General features: G+C 42.2%; 1 protein-coding gene and 1 pseudogene across 1 annotated transcript in view; one reads left to right on the forward strand and one right to left on the reverse strand.

The window, feature by feature from the left end:
- Positions 1-9220, forward strand: part of DRD3 (dopamine receptor D3) — a 34619-nt gene extending 25399 nt beyond the window's left edge. Inside the window, exons 4-6 of the mRNA XM_054701147.1 lie at positions 3725-3921; positions 7694-7976; positions 9024-9220. Of these exons, the coding sequence (XP_054557122.1) occupies positions 3725-3921; positions 7694-7976; positions 9024-9220 (677 nt within the window). The remainder of the gene's footprint in view (positions 1-3724; positions 3922-7693; positions 7977-9023) is intronic.
- LOC119256823 (10 kDa heat shock protein, mitochondrial-like) lies at positions 1295-1615 on the reverse strand (annotated as a pseudogene).
- Positions 9221-15184: the final 5964 nt, after the last annotated feature.

A 15184-nucleotide genomic window follows, 5' to 3' on the forward strand; every position in this document is an offset into this window, starting at 1 on the left:
TCTGTCACTGAATACTTTGCCTTGAACATAGTAGGTCCTCCATAAACTGTTATCAATGAAGTGGATGAGTCCTCATCATGCTTTCCTCCTTAAAGTTTCACATTAGTTCTGATAAACATTCCCAATGGCAGAGAATGCATAACCTCCAGGCCTTCCCCTTTAAGCCAATGACTGCTTAATACTTATGTACAATGCTTGACTGTCCATTTTGCTCATTTTTTCATCATTCATAGTTTATTTCATAACTATTTTCTGACAGCACAGTTTTGGCTAAATTATTAAAACAAGGCACCTCAGTTCTTTGGGGGTACAGGGGTGGGGGAGCTCATTGCCCTCCCCACCTTCTTAGGACTCAGCAGAGAGAAACTTTCAGAATCTCTGCTATGTGGTCTTCACTCTGCTCTGCCGATAGGGCAAACACCCAGCCCAGGTCTGGAGGGACCTGGGGCAGGACCCCAGCACCAGCAGCCTGCCTCCAGCGCCTGCAGGGTGCTCCTAGGACTGCACAGGGTGGGGAGAGTCTGGAAGAGCCTTATTCTAAGGAAAGGCAGCAGCTTACTTTTAGGGGAGAGGGCATGAAAGCAGTCACAGTTATCTGCTGAGGACCTTCATTGATCAGTGGTCCTGAAAGGACTGTGTGCTTTCTCTTCACTCTCATATATGTTTTCAAGATTTTCAATGGAAAAATAAAGATCTGCATGTGATAAAGCATAAGGTGTAGTGGCATCCATATGCATACTTACTGGAGGTCTCCCTTCTTCCCGAAATATTAGTCCCCCTCTCCCTTCTAGAACCAAACACTAATATTCTTGAAAGATAATGCTTGAAACAAGCACTTGCAAACACATACACCACATATCCATTTTTATATGAACAGAACCACTTGCTACTTCCGCTTCTAGCTTTTTGAAAGTTGTAGGTAATATATACAGTTTTGAGCCAGGCTTCCAGTACCCAGAGGAGTGGGGTGGAGGAGAGGCATATCTGAAGGGACAGATGGGGAGTATCCAGCACACCAAGGACAGCAGCAGGATGAATAGTGAGGAAGTTGCCCTGCCACCCCTGTGGCCCTCTTCTCACTAGTAAAATGCACTGAGGTGCCCCTCATTACAGCCAGCATGTAAATCGTGGTCAGACCCTGACAACAGGGGAGCTGATTTCTTTTTCTTTCTTTTTTTTGGGGGGGATAGCATTAGTTTATTATAAAAGAGACACAGAAATTATTTACATGATGAAAGATTTCAGAACTTCAGTGGAATGGGCAGCTTCACATGATGCCATTTCAATCTTGAGTTCAGTCTACATACTTTCCAAGAATATCACCATCTCTAAATAAGAAATAATCCTTGTCATCTAGAACTACTTTGGTGCCTCCATATTCTGGGAGAAGAACTTTATCTCCAACTTTCACACTAACTGGTTGAATCTTCCACCCTTTCCTTTAGAGCCTGATCCAACAGCTACTACTGTTGTTTGCAACACTTTTCCTTGAGATTTTTCTGGAAGCATAATGCCTCCTTTGGTTACAGTTTCAGCTGCACTCCTTTTGACTAATACTCGGTCAAAGAGTGGAAGAAATTTTCTAAATGCCTGCCCTGCCATGACTCCGGCTGCCGCAGTCACCCTGTTCTCCCGTCACCGCAAAAAAGACAGACAGGGGAGCCGATTTCAAGGGAGGTGTGGTCACTGCCGAAGTGACTCCATATAGATTCAGAAAGCCCATCGGCGGCCACCCTGCCTGACCCGCAGCCACATCTGCCCAGAGTGCCAGGAGGGGCCCATTTGGTGACCACTGCTCAAAATTCTATGAGCCACTTCTTGAAAGATACTGCCACAGGCTTTCATGAGGTGACATTAATTTTACCTCCTATCCAGGACAATTAGAGAATTTGGGAGGAAATTACAGATTCAGAGGCAGTGTTGTCATTAAAATGCACCTCTGAGCACTGAGCACACTTTTATTTCCTTCTAATTCTTAGCTGTGGTTCCTTTCTCTCCCTGTAAGTCTCTCTCCAAATTTCCATTCCAAATGATACCATTCCTTTTCAGTTCAAAAAGCTCAGAGAGAGTAAATAATGACTGCTTGTAGTAAATAAATAATAAAAATAACAGTAGCTATTTATTCTCATTAATTCTCACAACCGCTATATGAGACAGTATTTTTGTTTTTCTTTTACAGATAATGACACTGAGGTTTGACATAGTGAAGTAATGTGCCCAAGACCACACAGTTAATAAATGGCAGGACTGGGTCTCATACTCATGCTCCCTGCCCTCTGCCTACCCTAGAAGACTAAGAAGCAGAACAAGGGGCCTATGTGGCTAATGTTCCCACCCCACCAGCTCACACCTGAGGCTGCCTCTTCTGAGGCCAGGCTTTGGGTTGGAGATTCTCCAACCCTTCATGAAGATTGCCCAGATGTACCAACAGCTGTTGCTGACAGTGCCAGACAAAGCACAAATGTGCCATGTCTCAGTTAGAGGGAGGTGGAGAGTCAAACTCATGGAAAGAACATTGGTTGGGGGCCCAGGGCGGGGGGTATGAATGCAGAGTGGCTGGAAGATTGTGTCCTGGCTCTCCTCTTTCATGCTATGCAAACTCGGGCAACTTGCTAAATCTCTCTGAAACTTAGCCTGCTCATCTAAGAAGAGATAGTAATGCTTCCTGCCTCACCTATTGCCACTGTAATGATTAGGTAAAATAATGGACATAAGGTCCTTGGCACATCACCAGGAAGATATTGTGATACTAGTTTCCCTTCCTTTTCTCTTCCACAATGGGCAAGTTCTGGGCCCTGTCCTGGCACTAGAGGCATCTCAGTGTCTGCTAGATAAGAACGCAAAGCTACAGGAACCTCCCAACAGATGAGTGACAGGAGCATTTCAGGAACTAAAGCAGGATAAGAACACTCCTCAGTTCATGTTGTTCATGGTGACAACCTCCTGACTTGCTCCCCTCTACTCTCACCTTTAACCAATGCTTGGACTCCCTGGAAAATCAAATGCTTGTCTCCTAATCAGCTGCCGCCCACCGCCTATGCTGCTTTCAGATTGGAGACCTGGCATTCTCAGCAAAGAGTTTTCTCTCCATTGCATTCAATAATCCTTGGATGCCTCCCCAGCAGCAGACCCTTTCCTGGGGACTGCATGCCTCCCAGGAGCCCCTACCCCCAGCCTCACTGATCACATTCCTTGATGACACTTAGCACAGCGTGTAGATCTTTCTAGCTAGACTGTGAGCTCTCTCAAGGGCAGACACATGTCTTATTCATCCTGAAGCCCCAGTGTCCAGCTGTGTCTGACATGTAACCTTTGGTAAATTTTCTTAAGTGAACCATGAGTGATACAATGAATTAAACCGCCTATCCTCGGGGAGCTGACCAGGTAGGTGTGTGAGACTGCCTCCCTGCATCCGTACAACTCAGCGGCCCGTGTGGGTTAACTAAACAAAAGAGGTAAGTAAAGGGTAATGGGGCACAGAGGAAGTAAGAGTTGTTTCTGACTGACAAATGAGAAAGTCTCCACAGATGAGGCAGCACATCCCATTTGAACTGGGAGTTGATGGAGTTGGGGAGGGGGGGAACTCACAAACCCTGTTTCTCTAAGTTCTGTGCCGATCACATGGTGGAGACACCATGTGGGATATGGAGTCATATTCTGTGCTTCCCTCTGAGGTGTGATACTTGGCAAACTGCTTTGCTTTCTCCTCTTCTCTCTCTCACAGGGGACCCCCGAGTCTGCTCCATCTCCAACCCTGATTTTGTCATCTACTCTTCAGTAGTGTCCTTCTACCTGCCCTTTGGAGTGACTGTCCTCGTCTATGCCAGGATCTATGTGGTGTTGAGACAGAGGAGACGAAAACGGTTCCTAACTCGGCAGAACAGTCAGTGCTTCAGTGTCAGGCCTGGTTTCCCCCAACAAGTAAGCACCCTGGAGGGGCAGAGGGAAGATAGCGCCCAAAACCATGGTTGCACAGCCTGTGTCCAGCTTGTATGCTTTTGGCTATACTGCTTCATTGCGTACATAGCCTCTACACACGCCTTCTAATCTCCTGGTGTTGACTGTGCATTTCAGGTAGAAAATCCAATTTGAAAAGTGCATTGATAGTCTTCCTTAGAGTCTACATTACTTGGGAAAAAGAGAGGATCATTTCTGGGCTTGTTCTGCTTCCCTTCAAAGTCTTTCATATTCCCCAAATGCCTGGCAGTTTACGTGAAATGCAGGATTTGAGGTTTTTGTATGTCAGCTGTACCCATCACTGATGGACTCCCAGGGCTGATTTCTGGACAGACCATTCCTATCAGCAATTATGGGGTCCATGAAACTGCATTCCCTTATTAGTCTGCCTCTGTGTGGAGGCTCTGTGGCCAACTAATGGGTGGGGTATTGATGGCATATTTTATTAGGTCTTTCTAGGCTCTGAAAAGGAAGGTCATTGCCTCAACAATGATCTTCCAGTTGCTTGGACTGTAAATTCTACTTATCCCAGTGCCTGGCACATGCTTGAAGCATGAATGGATGAATATCTATCACTTGCAATCTTCTAGGAAAGGGAAGCAGGAATAGCATACGGCCTCTGCCTTCATGGAGTTTAAAATCTAGACAAGCAAATAAAGTACACCTCCACCCAAAGTTAATAACATTCCAAAACTGAATGGGATATTGTCAAGTGTGAGATGAAGACAGTGAAGCACCTAAATATTAAGTGCTTTGGAGGTTATGAGAAAAAAGAGGCCAATATGCTCAGGGAAGGACTTCACAGATAGAGTGAGAACTGAATCTGATCTTGGATGTCATGTCAAGCCACAATGACCTAAATGAAGATAGACTCTCAAAGTGGAAGTCCAACTTAATAAGAATATTCCCCATGAAACAGAAGGTCAGGACCCAATGATGGGAAGCTATGAATATATAAATAAAGCATTTTCATCTAAATGGTTTACAACTATGTAGAGCTAAACCACACTGTTTCTCCTTCAACCCTAGTCTTCCTGTCTGAGGCTACATCCCATTCGGCAATTTTCAATAAGGGCCAGATTTCCATCAGACGCCACAGGGAAAATGGTAAGTAAGCCATGCTTTGAATTGTAGGAGAAGGTTAAGTGAACTTTTCTCAAGATATTCTCTGGCTTAACTTGATTCCACATCCCTTCCAAAATGGAAGCTAGCCCCAATCCCATACTTGTATCTATATATATGACAGATCTGAGGTCCTGCCTGATTTGCGCTTTAGAATAGAAATCATCAAATGATGTTCAGAAAGCCTGTGATTATTGGGCGAGAGCCCAGTGACTACAGCCAAAGACTCATGATGTGAAGATGCCATCCAGAGCCACCTGCATTAGAGGGAGTGGGGCATCCGACATGAGCAGAGCCAAGAAAAACAGAGAAACTTATAGAGACTTTCAAGCCTTATTTGCCATTAAATGTGGGGAAAACCAAGACAATTTCATGGTTGCCCTGATCCTTGCCCTTCCAGTTTAAGGTATACCTGACTCCCCGAGCAAGCTAAATATAGAATGGAGCCCGAAGGTCATAAATATAAGACCAGTAGTCCTCTCCCTGAATTCTACAATCAAGTAAACAGTATAATAAAGCTTCAAAAACCCATAAAGATGAAGACCAGAGCCTTGTTTAATCTCTATACAGTTAACTACTCTTTATACAGGCCTCATATTGTAGCAAGTAGTTGGAGACTCTTGCTGTAAATGATTTTATAAAAGCAGAAGAGATTTAAAGTTGTCTATAGCAGATCTAAAGTCCGGGGAGACTCCAAGGCCAAAAGGAAAAAAAGTGGTGACTAGAAAGGAGATATTGGAGAACCAAGATGCTGGACACACCAGCAGTGTAGAAAATTAGGTTCTATCCTCCCGTCTGGGAGTGTTTCTTCATGTCAGTCATGGGGTAGTGGTAGGTTTTATTTATAGAGTGGAATATGCAATCACTAAAATATAATCTTACAAGAATCATTTCCCTTCTAAAAGACTGAATTTCCACACATAAAATGCACTTTATTGGTGTTTTCAAATCTAAGATTTTATAAACACTCTCAAGAATGTGTCCCCAAACCCCTCCTTTCAGAATAATGCGTCAGAAGTTCAATACTGTCACACTTAGAAGGTCACTAGATGCCACTTCAATCATAAATAAAAGATAATATGCTAAAATTAATTATTAGAAAAGCCTTCAAAATGAAAAACAAATTTTTTAAAAATATGTTAGATTCCATACCTCTGTGAAGCACAATTTTAAAAGCACTATATTTCTCAAAGACCCCTTGTATTCAATGGTTCTATTCATTCATTCAACAATGTTTCTGAGTGTGCACAGCGTACCAGCATTTTGTATCTGGAAGACTTGTGATTTCTTGTACTAAGGAGACAGTGGTAAGGTTTCTGGTTGCTTAAACTGACTGGCATATAAAAGGGAAATTTACTAGAAGGATGTCAAGAAGCTCATAGAATAAATGGGAAGGCCTAGGTGTGAATCTCCAATTAGCTGGACTTGGTTCATGTGCCAGATTTCTAGCTGCCCAGTGGGATGTGGGGGAGAATGAATATCTGGACATTTTTGTAAAAAACAAAAAACTGCCATCAGTAATGGGAGCGGGGGAGTCCTGCCTGCCACTTAAGATTGACACAATGTCTGAGTCTTCAAACAGGGAAAGAAGCTCAGATGTTAAACACACATATCCCCCAAAATATCAGCAGTAGCCACAGATTTTCAGTTTTCTGTTCTCTGAGTCTATTCATCCCAAACCTGTTTTCCCAATTTGTTTTCTGTTTTACAAGTAATGGTCAAAGACATGTCACTAACTTTCCCACGAATATATGTCCTGAGATGAAATCCCTAGGCTTTCTTTTTTTACTTACCTTTTATTATGGAAAATTTCAAGAATAAAAAAAAATAGAAAGACAAAGAGTAGAAATCTTTTAGCAGCTATCAACCAGCTTCGGCAATTATCCATTCAGGTCAATCTTAGTTCACCTAGGCTCCCCCACTCACATGCCCAGCCGGGTGGTTATGGAGCACATCCAAAATGTGGTAGCATTTCAAAGAAAATATTTCTAAAACATTCTCTAAAGAATAAAAACTTTTAAAATAAAACACATAACCACGGAGCCACTAAAGTAATAATTCTGATATTAAGTGTCAATCAAATTCAAATATACCCAAATGCCTTGTAAATTTTTTATAGTAAATCTTTTATAGTAAATCTTTTATAGTTTTGAATCTAAACTCAAATAAGACCTAAACTTTGAAAGTAGGAAATGTTATTGTTGCAATTGATTATTGAAGAAACTGAGTCAATTTTTTGATGGTTTCCCACATTCCAGATTTTGCTGCTTATGTACTTACTCATGGTATCATTTAACACACTGCTCTGTATACCCAGGTCATTTCTAACTCAAAGAAATCCAGACTATAGTCCTATTTTACCCATCTTGAGTGATTCACATCATTGTGAAATATTCTCTATGAGGTAGGTGCTTTTTAGCCAGAAAGTCAGAAACAAATTTCACTTAACTTGAATTTCTGCGGTTCCTCCTTGCTGTTAGATGGGCTCTCTGCAGGCTTCACACAATGATGGTTTCTCTTCCCTGATGGTTCACCTCCCCTTTCCCTTCAGGAACACTCAGAAGATAAACAATATCCCCAGAAATTTCAGGACCCTCTCTTGTCACACCTGCAGCCTCTCTCCCCTGGCCGGGCACACATGGAGCTGAAACGCTACTACAGCATCTGCCAAGACACTGCCTTGAGAAGACCAGGCTTTCAGGAAGGGGAGGGAGAGTTGAAAAGGGCAGGGAGGACTCGAAACTCCCTTAGCCCCACCTTGGCACCCAAGCTCAGTTTAGAAGTTCGAAAACTCAGTAATGGCAGATTGTCGACATCCCTGAAGCTGGGGCCCCTGCAACCGCGAGCAGTGCCACTTCGGGAGAAGAAGGCGACCCAGATGCTGGCCATTGTGCTCGGTGAGCTTGGGTTGGCTAGGTTAGGTTGAGTTCAGTATTGTTGCCTGTGGGTACTATTATATTCCACCAATACTGGAATTCAATGACTGTATTTATAAATGATTATAATACAATTGAAAAGGGTCTGTGTATAAATGTTAACTCAGGTGGAATCTTTTTAAACTTAAACTGAAATTTATGACACTGAGCAAGTCATCTAATTGAGCTGTGTTTATCTACTATGTTTGTTGCCTATCACGTAGAGTTACAACGGATAACAAGTAATAAATAAGATAATGATTCAATAAAAATGCCTGTCACTTAATAATGTCATACTTAATAAATGCTTACTTATTTTGGAATATTAAATTTAAAAAACTGTCATATGGTATGATAACATCTAGGTTATTTTAAATATGGGGAGGAGAGACTGAAAAGAAATCCACTGAGATGTCAAAAGTGATTGCCTTTGAGCAGTGGGTGGTTATTTTTCTTCTTTCTACTTTTGTATATTTTTCAACTATAAAATCAAGGCTAGTTTTTATAATAAAAAAGAAATGTATTTAAATAAAGAAATAAAAAATTGGCAAGTTGAAGATATATGGAAAGGTAGTGAGTACAGTGCATTCTGTTCACTGTTACTTGTTGTGAAAAGCCCCAACCTTCTCATACCTTAGATACTTTACTAAAACCCTTGCTATAATCTTTTCAGTGTCAGGACCTATGTCAATGGAGTCTTTAAAGTCTTCTTCCCTGTCAGCGCCTAGGAGGATGTCATGCATGGATAGACAATATATAAGTATCTGCATCGAATTTAGAAAGTAGAAAAGAATAGTAAAGAACTACCTAAAGAGCAAACTAGAAAGTCGACTTAAGAAAAAGGCCTGAGATGAATCAAAATCATTAGTATGAAATTTTTCTCATCTACAAAATAAATAAAATATGGTTAATCACTCCTGCTTCATAGGATTAGTGTAAAATTAAATGACCATGTGAGTCATTTTTTATGTTACAACAAAAGAGTTCAACAAACCCCTTACCCAGTTGTTCTCTTCCTTTGCAACCCAGGGGCCTTCATTGTCTGCTGGCTGCCCTTCTTCTTGACCCACGTTCTCAATACCCACTGCCAAGCATGCCACGTGTCTCCAGAGCTCTACAGTGCTACAACATGGTTGGGCTACGTGAACAGTGCCCTCAACCCTGTGATTTATACCACCTTTAATGTCGAGTTCCGCAAAGCCTTCCTCAAGATCCTGTCTTGCTAAAGGAAGAGAGGAGGGAAATTTTGCCCTTGCCCACCTCTAGTCACCAGGCTGTGGGACCACTAGCCAGAGCCTGCTCAGAAAGACTGTGATTTCCTGTGGCATAGAGAAGAGAATCTGTCATCCCTGAGTGACAGGTGTAACCCAACTGCTTCCTCCAAAACAGAATGTTCTACCTCCCCAGTGAAAATCAGACTGATTAGACTGTATTCTGGCAATCTGCAAGTGGTTGGGGGATGTGGGGTGGGGTGGGGGTTGTTGACCTGAGTGGTAAGCAATAATTCACAAGGAAACTGATAAAACATGACTTTCTCCACACACACACACACACACACAAATCCACACACAACACATACACACATGTCATCAGAAGCGTGATTCATTAACAGTGAAGGAAAAATGAATGAACAGATCTCATAATTCTCTACTTGTCAGTAATCTGAAATCTCAGCCAGTAAACTACCTTGCAGAATAGCCAGTCTCTCTTCCTTCAAACCTCTAATTAACTGTCAGGCTAACCTTGTCCTTTTGTGGTCCCAATCCCTTTGGGGTACTCCCTTTCTCTTTCATTGTGTCCTGAAATATAATGACAAGACTAGTGCTTCTTCCGCTTTGTAGAATCTGAATGGTTATATCTGATGAGAGGAATTCCACACCCCAAAGGAAACAGCGTCCCACATTGGGACCTGGACATCATTTAAACCTTACTATTCCTGTATTTTAGCTCCAGCTAAGAAGTTCCTTCAATTCTATTCCCTTATTCTCAGAGTAATCCATAGTAATTCAAGATAGGGATGTTAAGTGGAAAAGGAATGATAATTCCCACTGTAGTAGCACTGCTGAAGCGTGTAGTTCAGAACATACCTTTGACAGGCTTTTCATAACATTATAAGGTTTTCCTGCCCAGGGTATCTTCACCTTCTGCTTAACAAAACCCAAATCTTTCAGACCTTACAACCCATTAAGTAGCGTCTACAAAGTGTCAGTTTTCTTCCAGGTGCCATATACATACAATGAATAAGGCAGATCCTACCCTCAGGAGCTCACCACCTGCTCCTATGCTTGCCCGATTTACTTCTCAGTGGGTGGTAGGGCCTGCCTAGACTGCCTAGACTCAGCAGTGAATGCCCCAGGCAGAATATTATCCAAAGTCATCACGTGGACTGTCTTTGTAAAATCCTAGTGTAGATGCTAAACCGTCACCCTCCAACAACTGAGATTAATGGTATAATAGGAATAATTTGTAAATGTCATTAAAATTGCATTTAGAAAGGACTTGAATATTCTCACCATTTACCTTTTCACCTACAGAAGCTATTTCTTATTGATTACAGAGTCAAGATATAATTTATGGATAATTTATGAATTTCTATCAGCCTGAACTTCAATAAATCTACTCTTAAGAGCTGTTAGTGCACAGACGTGACAGATACCTGCTGCAATGCTATTAAAACTTTAAAGTGCATAAGAACTTTGCAAGGAATCCAAGGCTTCCCTAGTCCCATCTTTGTTCCTCTAACCCTTAAGTGTCTAAGAAGGAATATATACCTCTAGTTAGTCAGTGACTTGTTACTCTTGAATGCTTTTAATGCCAACATGTTTTAAATGTCATTGTCTGTGTTCTGTCTGCCCACTCACTCTCCGAGTACTTCTACATTTCGCCATCTTGCTCAGTAAGTTTATGACATAAGCACAACTGGATGCTGAAACAACTAAATATCTGAAGAAGTAAAAGTACATGATTGCTAAGTTTTTCCATGCAAAATAAGCAGTAAACAGAACAGTGGTTTAAAAATGTCACAGAATTCCATGACAAAATCGAAGCTCAATAATATAGAAAAAGAGCACCAGCATTAATATATTTGTGAGGAATGGTGGTAAATGTTTTGTATACTTTCTTTATTTCAAGTCATTCAACTCTTATGATAACATTAGGAAGGTAAGTTCTACTTTCTTAATGAGAAAACTGAGGCAGAGGGGGATTAAGAATTTGCCCTAGGTCCCATGCAGTAAAGGGGTAAAGCTGGAATTCAAATGTATTTCTATCTGATTCCCAAACCAATGTAGTCACTGTGGCACACCGCCTCCCAGCGAAGAGATAAAGGTGGGGTGGTGGCACAGAACATGGGAAAAACCCAACCCAAGACATTACTCTCACCCCTTCTGCTCTGTTCAGTTTCTAAAACAGTCATATGTGAAATCTATAATCTATTTTCCTAGAATTATAGAGTGGACCTTAGAGAGCGTTTGGGTTTACACTGTCTTTCGTTTACTAAAAAGGAAAGTGAGGCCCAGAACTGTTGTATGATTATGGGTTAATGCCAGATAAACATTCAAATGTGCTAAATGCTAGTCCAGGGCTCTACTTTACCAAGCCCCACGAGTCCTGTAAAGACTATAAACTTCATACAGATACAAAGAAAAAGTCATTTTGTCAACTCCACCTTTAAACTAAAACGTCTTTTTCCTAGACAGTGTCTATTATCCTTAATTCCAGACAGTACCTCCCTCCCAGTACTTCTTCCCCAGATTTTCTCCCAGTCCAGGTAGAATCTCCTAAGACAATCTCAAACACATCTCCCACACACTCACTTCATTCTTTCATCCAGGGACTCTTCATTCTACCTCTCCTAACTCTATAGTTCCTGACTGGAACCAGCACATTTAATTTTAGAGTGCTCTATTTTCGGAGCCAGCATTTCTAAAAGAGATGAATGAATGCAGCAGAAGACTTCTTGGAACAAAGCAGTTCTGGAATCCAAAGAAGCCTCACAGTCACCCACACTACTTGGGTGAAGAGCAGAGAGTATGGCAATCCAAATAGAATATAACCAACATTCCACTCAAGAACTTAAGTAAATATTTCCGTATTTCAGAAAACCATCCTCCAAAACTCTGTTCATTATTCATTTGCTAAATGAATCCCTTATTCTATTAGTACCAATGACCTTCCATGTGCCAGGCATGGTACTTAGTGGTGGGAAGTATGATTGAGGATGACACAGTCCCTGCCCTCAGAAACATGTAGTCCCGTGGAGAAGTGGAATTTATGTGCACCATGATCACCTGCTTGCTATCTACATTAAAGGAAGTTCATGTGTTTGGAAGTCCCATATCCCGTTTTGAGAAGGTGTCCCAGATGAGCATTATAGAGTTGATAATAAGCAGGTAAGTGATCACCGTGCACATAAATTCAACCTCTCCACAGGACTACATATTTCTAAGGACGGGGACTCTCTTCTTCAATCATACTTCCCACCACTGAGTACCGTGCCTGGCACATGGAAGGTGATCGATCGATATTAATAGAGTTGAGACACACCTAAAAAGGAAGGGTGTTCCAGGCAAAAAAAAAAAAAAAAAAAAAACCTCTGAAGAGCTTAAAGAGTAAAACAGGCAAGGAGCATGCAAGGAATCTCAAATTATAGCTTCAATCTGTAGAGAAGAGACCCTAGGAAGGAAAAGGGCCTCCTCATTTTTGGAATCTTTCTCCAGTTTGCTCAGGTGGCAGTGAATTGGGTGACACCACTCAAAAAAGACCTCCTGATCTTGCCTGTACTTCCCTTCATGTGGTCAACACCATCACAGAACAACTATCCCTGCCTGACCCTGCTACTTCTATCTGAGCTACTATGAATCCAAATATATGCAGAATCTAATGTGAAGGTTTTAGAAGAGTTAAGAGTTAGAAGGGCTAGCTGAATGGCTGTAGAGTCAGAGATAGTTAAAACTAAGGCAGTTCAGAGAGTTCGGGTCAGAAACCAAGGGAGGTCACGCAAAGATTTGCTTTCCTGAATGTGTGTGTGGGTTACAACCAAACAAAAAGGCAGAAAGGTGAAGAAATTTGCACAGAACTGGTTATTTCCTGGTGGTCCTGATTCCCAGGCCTGTACTTTGATCGTTTGGTATCTGCTGACATCAGAAAACTGAAAAAGCTTAATTTGAATCAACACACAAAGAGCAGAGAGGGGATGACAGGCAATTAACTTGATTCCTCCTTTCCACCTAATTCTCTCCTCATCAGCTTACAAAGGGAGTGAGTTTCCATGACTACCTCCTGACGTGGAGACTCCGTTGAGGGTGATGCCAGTGTCAGCTCCGCTGTGTAGCACACACTGGCGGAGGCGGCACCAGGAGCCTGTGCCAACCACAAGACCTGGGACCTCTTGCTCTCTCCACCCTCACCTCAATTAATCACCCAGTTTCCATCACTGTGCATGAAGTCCCTGCTTTATGCAGAGTCTGCTGGCACTGGCAGGAGCGGAGAGGCGGCCCAGGCCTCTGAAGATAGTTGTGCCCTACAGAGTGAGCTGGGCTCAACTCAAGGTGGTGCTGCTGTCTTCTGGGAAAGACAAAGGACAGAAGCAAGTCAGGGACTGGAGTTCTGACGCCAGCCAGACAAGTGACCTTGGGCAAGTGATTTAACCGCTTTGAGCCTCTGTTTTCTCATTGGTGAAAAGGGGAACTTTAGTGAGAAAGGTCTGACCTTCCTCATTAAATGATTAAAAGATTAGATATCATGTGTAAGAGGAGTGCTTTGTCAGCTGTAAAACTTTAATGAATAAAAAGAATATTTATTATTATTATTATTATTATTATTATTATTTCCCCCCTAAGCAGTTGTTTCTCTCACACCACTCTGGTTCACAGACTACCTTTCCTTCTCTTCACTTATTTCCTAATTGTCTCAAGTTACTAGGCTGTTCAGTTTCCCACACAAAATCTGAGTTTTTTATTGTATTTTAGCCTCTAAATGTGCCAGGAGGGCCTCCCTGGTAGCGCAGGCCGTTGAGCACTGTACTGTGAAGCTGTTCGCAGCCTCTGCAGCGTGGGTTTGATCCCGGCTGGCGGGTGACAATCCCACATGGCACGGCAGACCTCTCCTGTATCCCCTGCTGCTCCCCTCAGTAGTGTATTTCGTCAATCTGCCTGTTCTGTTCCCCGCTCTGTCTCTGGTGAATCCTCTCACCCTCCTGCACATCTGGCCTGTACCCCAGCTCTTGTATAAATAAAAAATAAATCTTTAAAAAAATATATGCCAGGATACTTGGTTAAATTTGCAGTCAGATTATTAGGCAACTGGATTGTCCTCCTAGGGCAACTTTTTCCTTTTCACACTGCTGAGTACCCAAAAAAGCTTGATCTCACACTATGCTGATGGCAGGTGCTTGCTAAAAGTGACTTGGCTCCTCGGCTCCTGTGTTGGAGGGAAGGCTAGAACATACCCATTCCTCAAGACTTCGCATTTCTTTCCCTCTTGATGTCTGAAACTAATGTTCTTTACTACATCATTTCCTGCTTGAGAGAAGAACATGGGATTCAGGGTCTTCACTTCCTAAGGCTGATGTGCCACACATTGGGTGGCTTAAAACAACAGAAACTTATTTTCTGACAGTTCTAGAAGCTGGAGGTCCAAAACTGAGGTGCTGGCAGCACCGTACTGTCCTGAAGTCTCTAGGGAGGATCCTTCATTCCTCCTGTCTGGCGTTTCCTGGCCATTCTTGGTGTTCCTTAGCTTGTGGCAGCAAAACTCCAACCTTTGCCTCCATCTTCCCACGGTGCTCCCCCTGTGTGTCTGGGTGCAAATATCCCTCTTTTTCTAAATTATTGGATGAGATTCTAATCCAATATGATCTTAGCTTTATTTGATTACAGTACAAAAACTTATTTCAAAATACAGTCACATTTACAGGTTCTGGAAGGCAAAATTTCAACATTTCTTTGGAAAAAATACAAATAAATCCATAAAATATGGTGATATTGGTCTAAAAAACAAGTCTGGGTGGTCTACCTAATGAAGTGACCCTGAGGGACATGGTGACCTTCTCAGGCTCCGCCTGCTGCATTCATCCATATACTTTAAAATTTCACAAGGGAATACAGAGACGCCTCAGGGATCACCAAGATCCCAAAGTATTCTTTCCCAAATGTATCTGACCCCATTGTGGAACAACACCCCTAATTTCC

This window comes from Talpa occidentalis, unplaced genomic scaffold (assembly GCF_014898055.3).
Source record: "Talpa occidentalis isolate TD23 unplaced genomic scaffold, MPIMG_talOcc4v2.1 talOcc4.4, whole genome shotgun sequence".
Taxonomy (NCBI): Eukaryota; Metazoa; Chordata; class Mammalia; order Eulipotyphla; family Talpidae; genus Talpa; species Talpa occidentalis.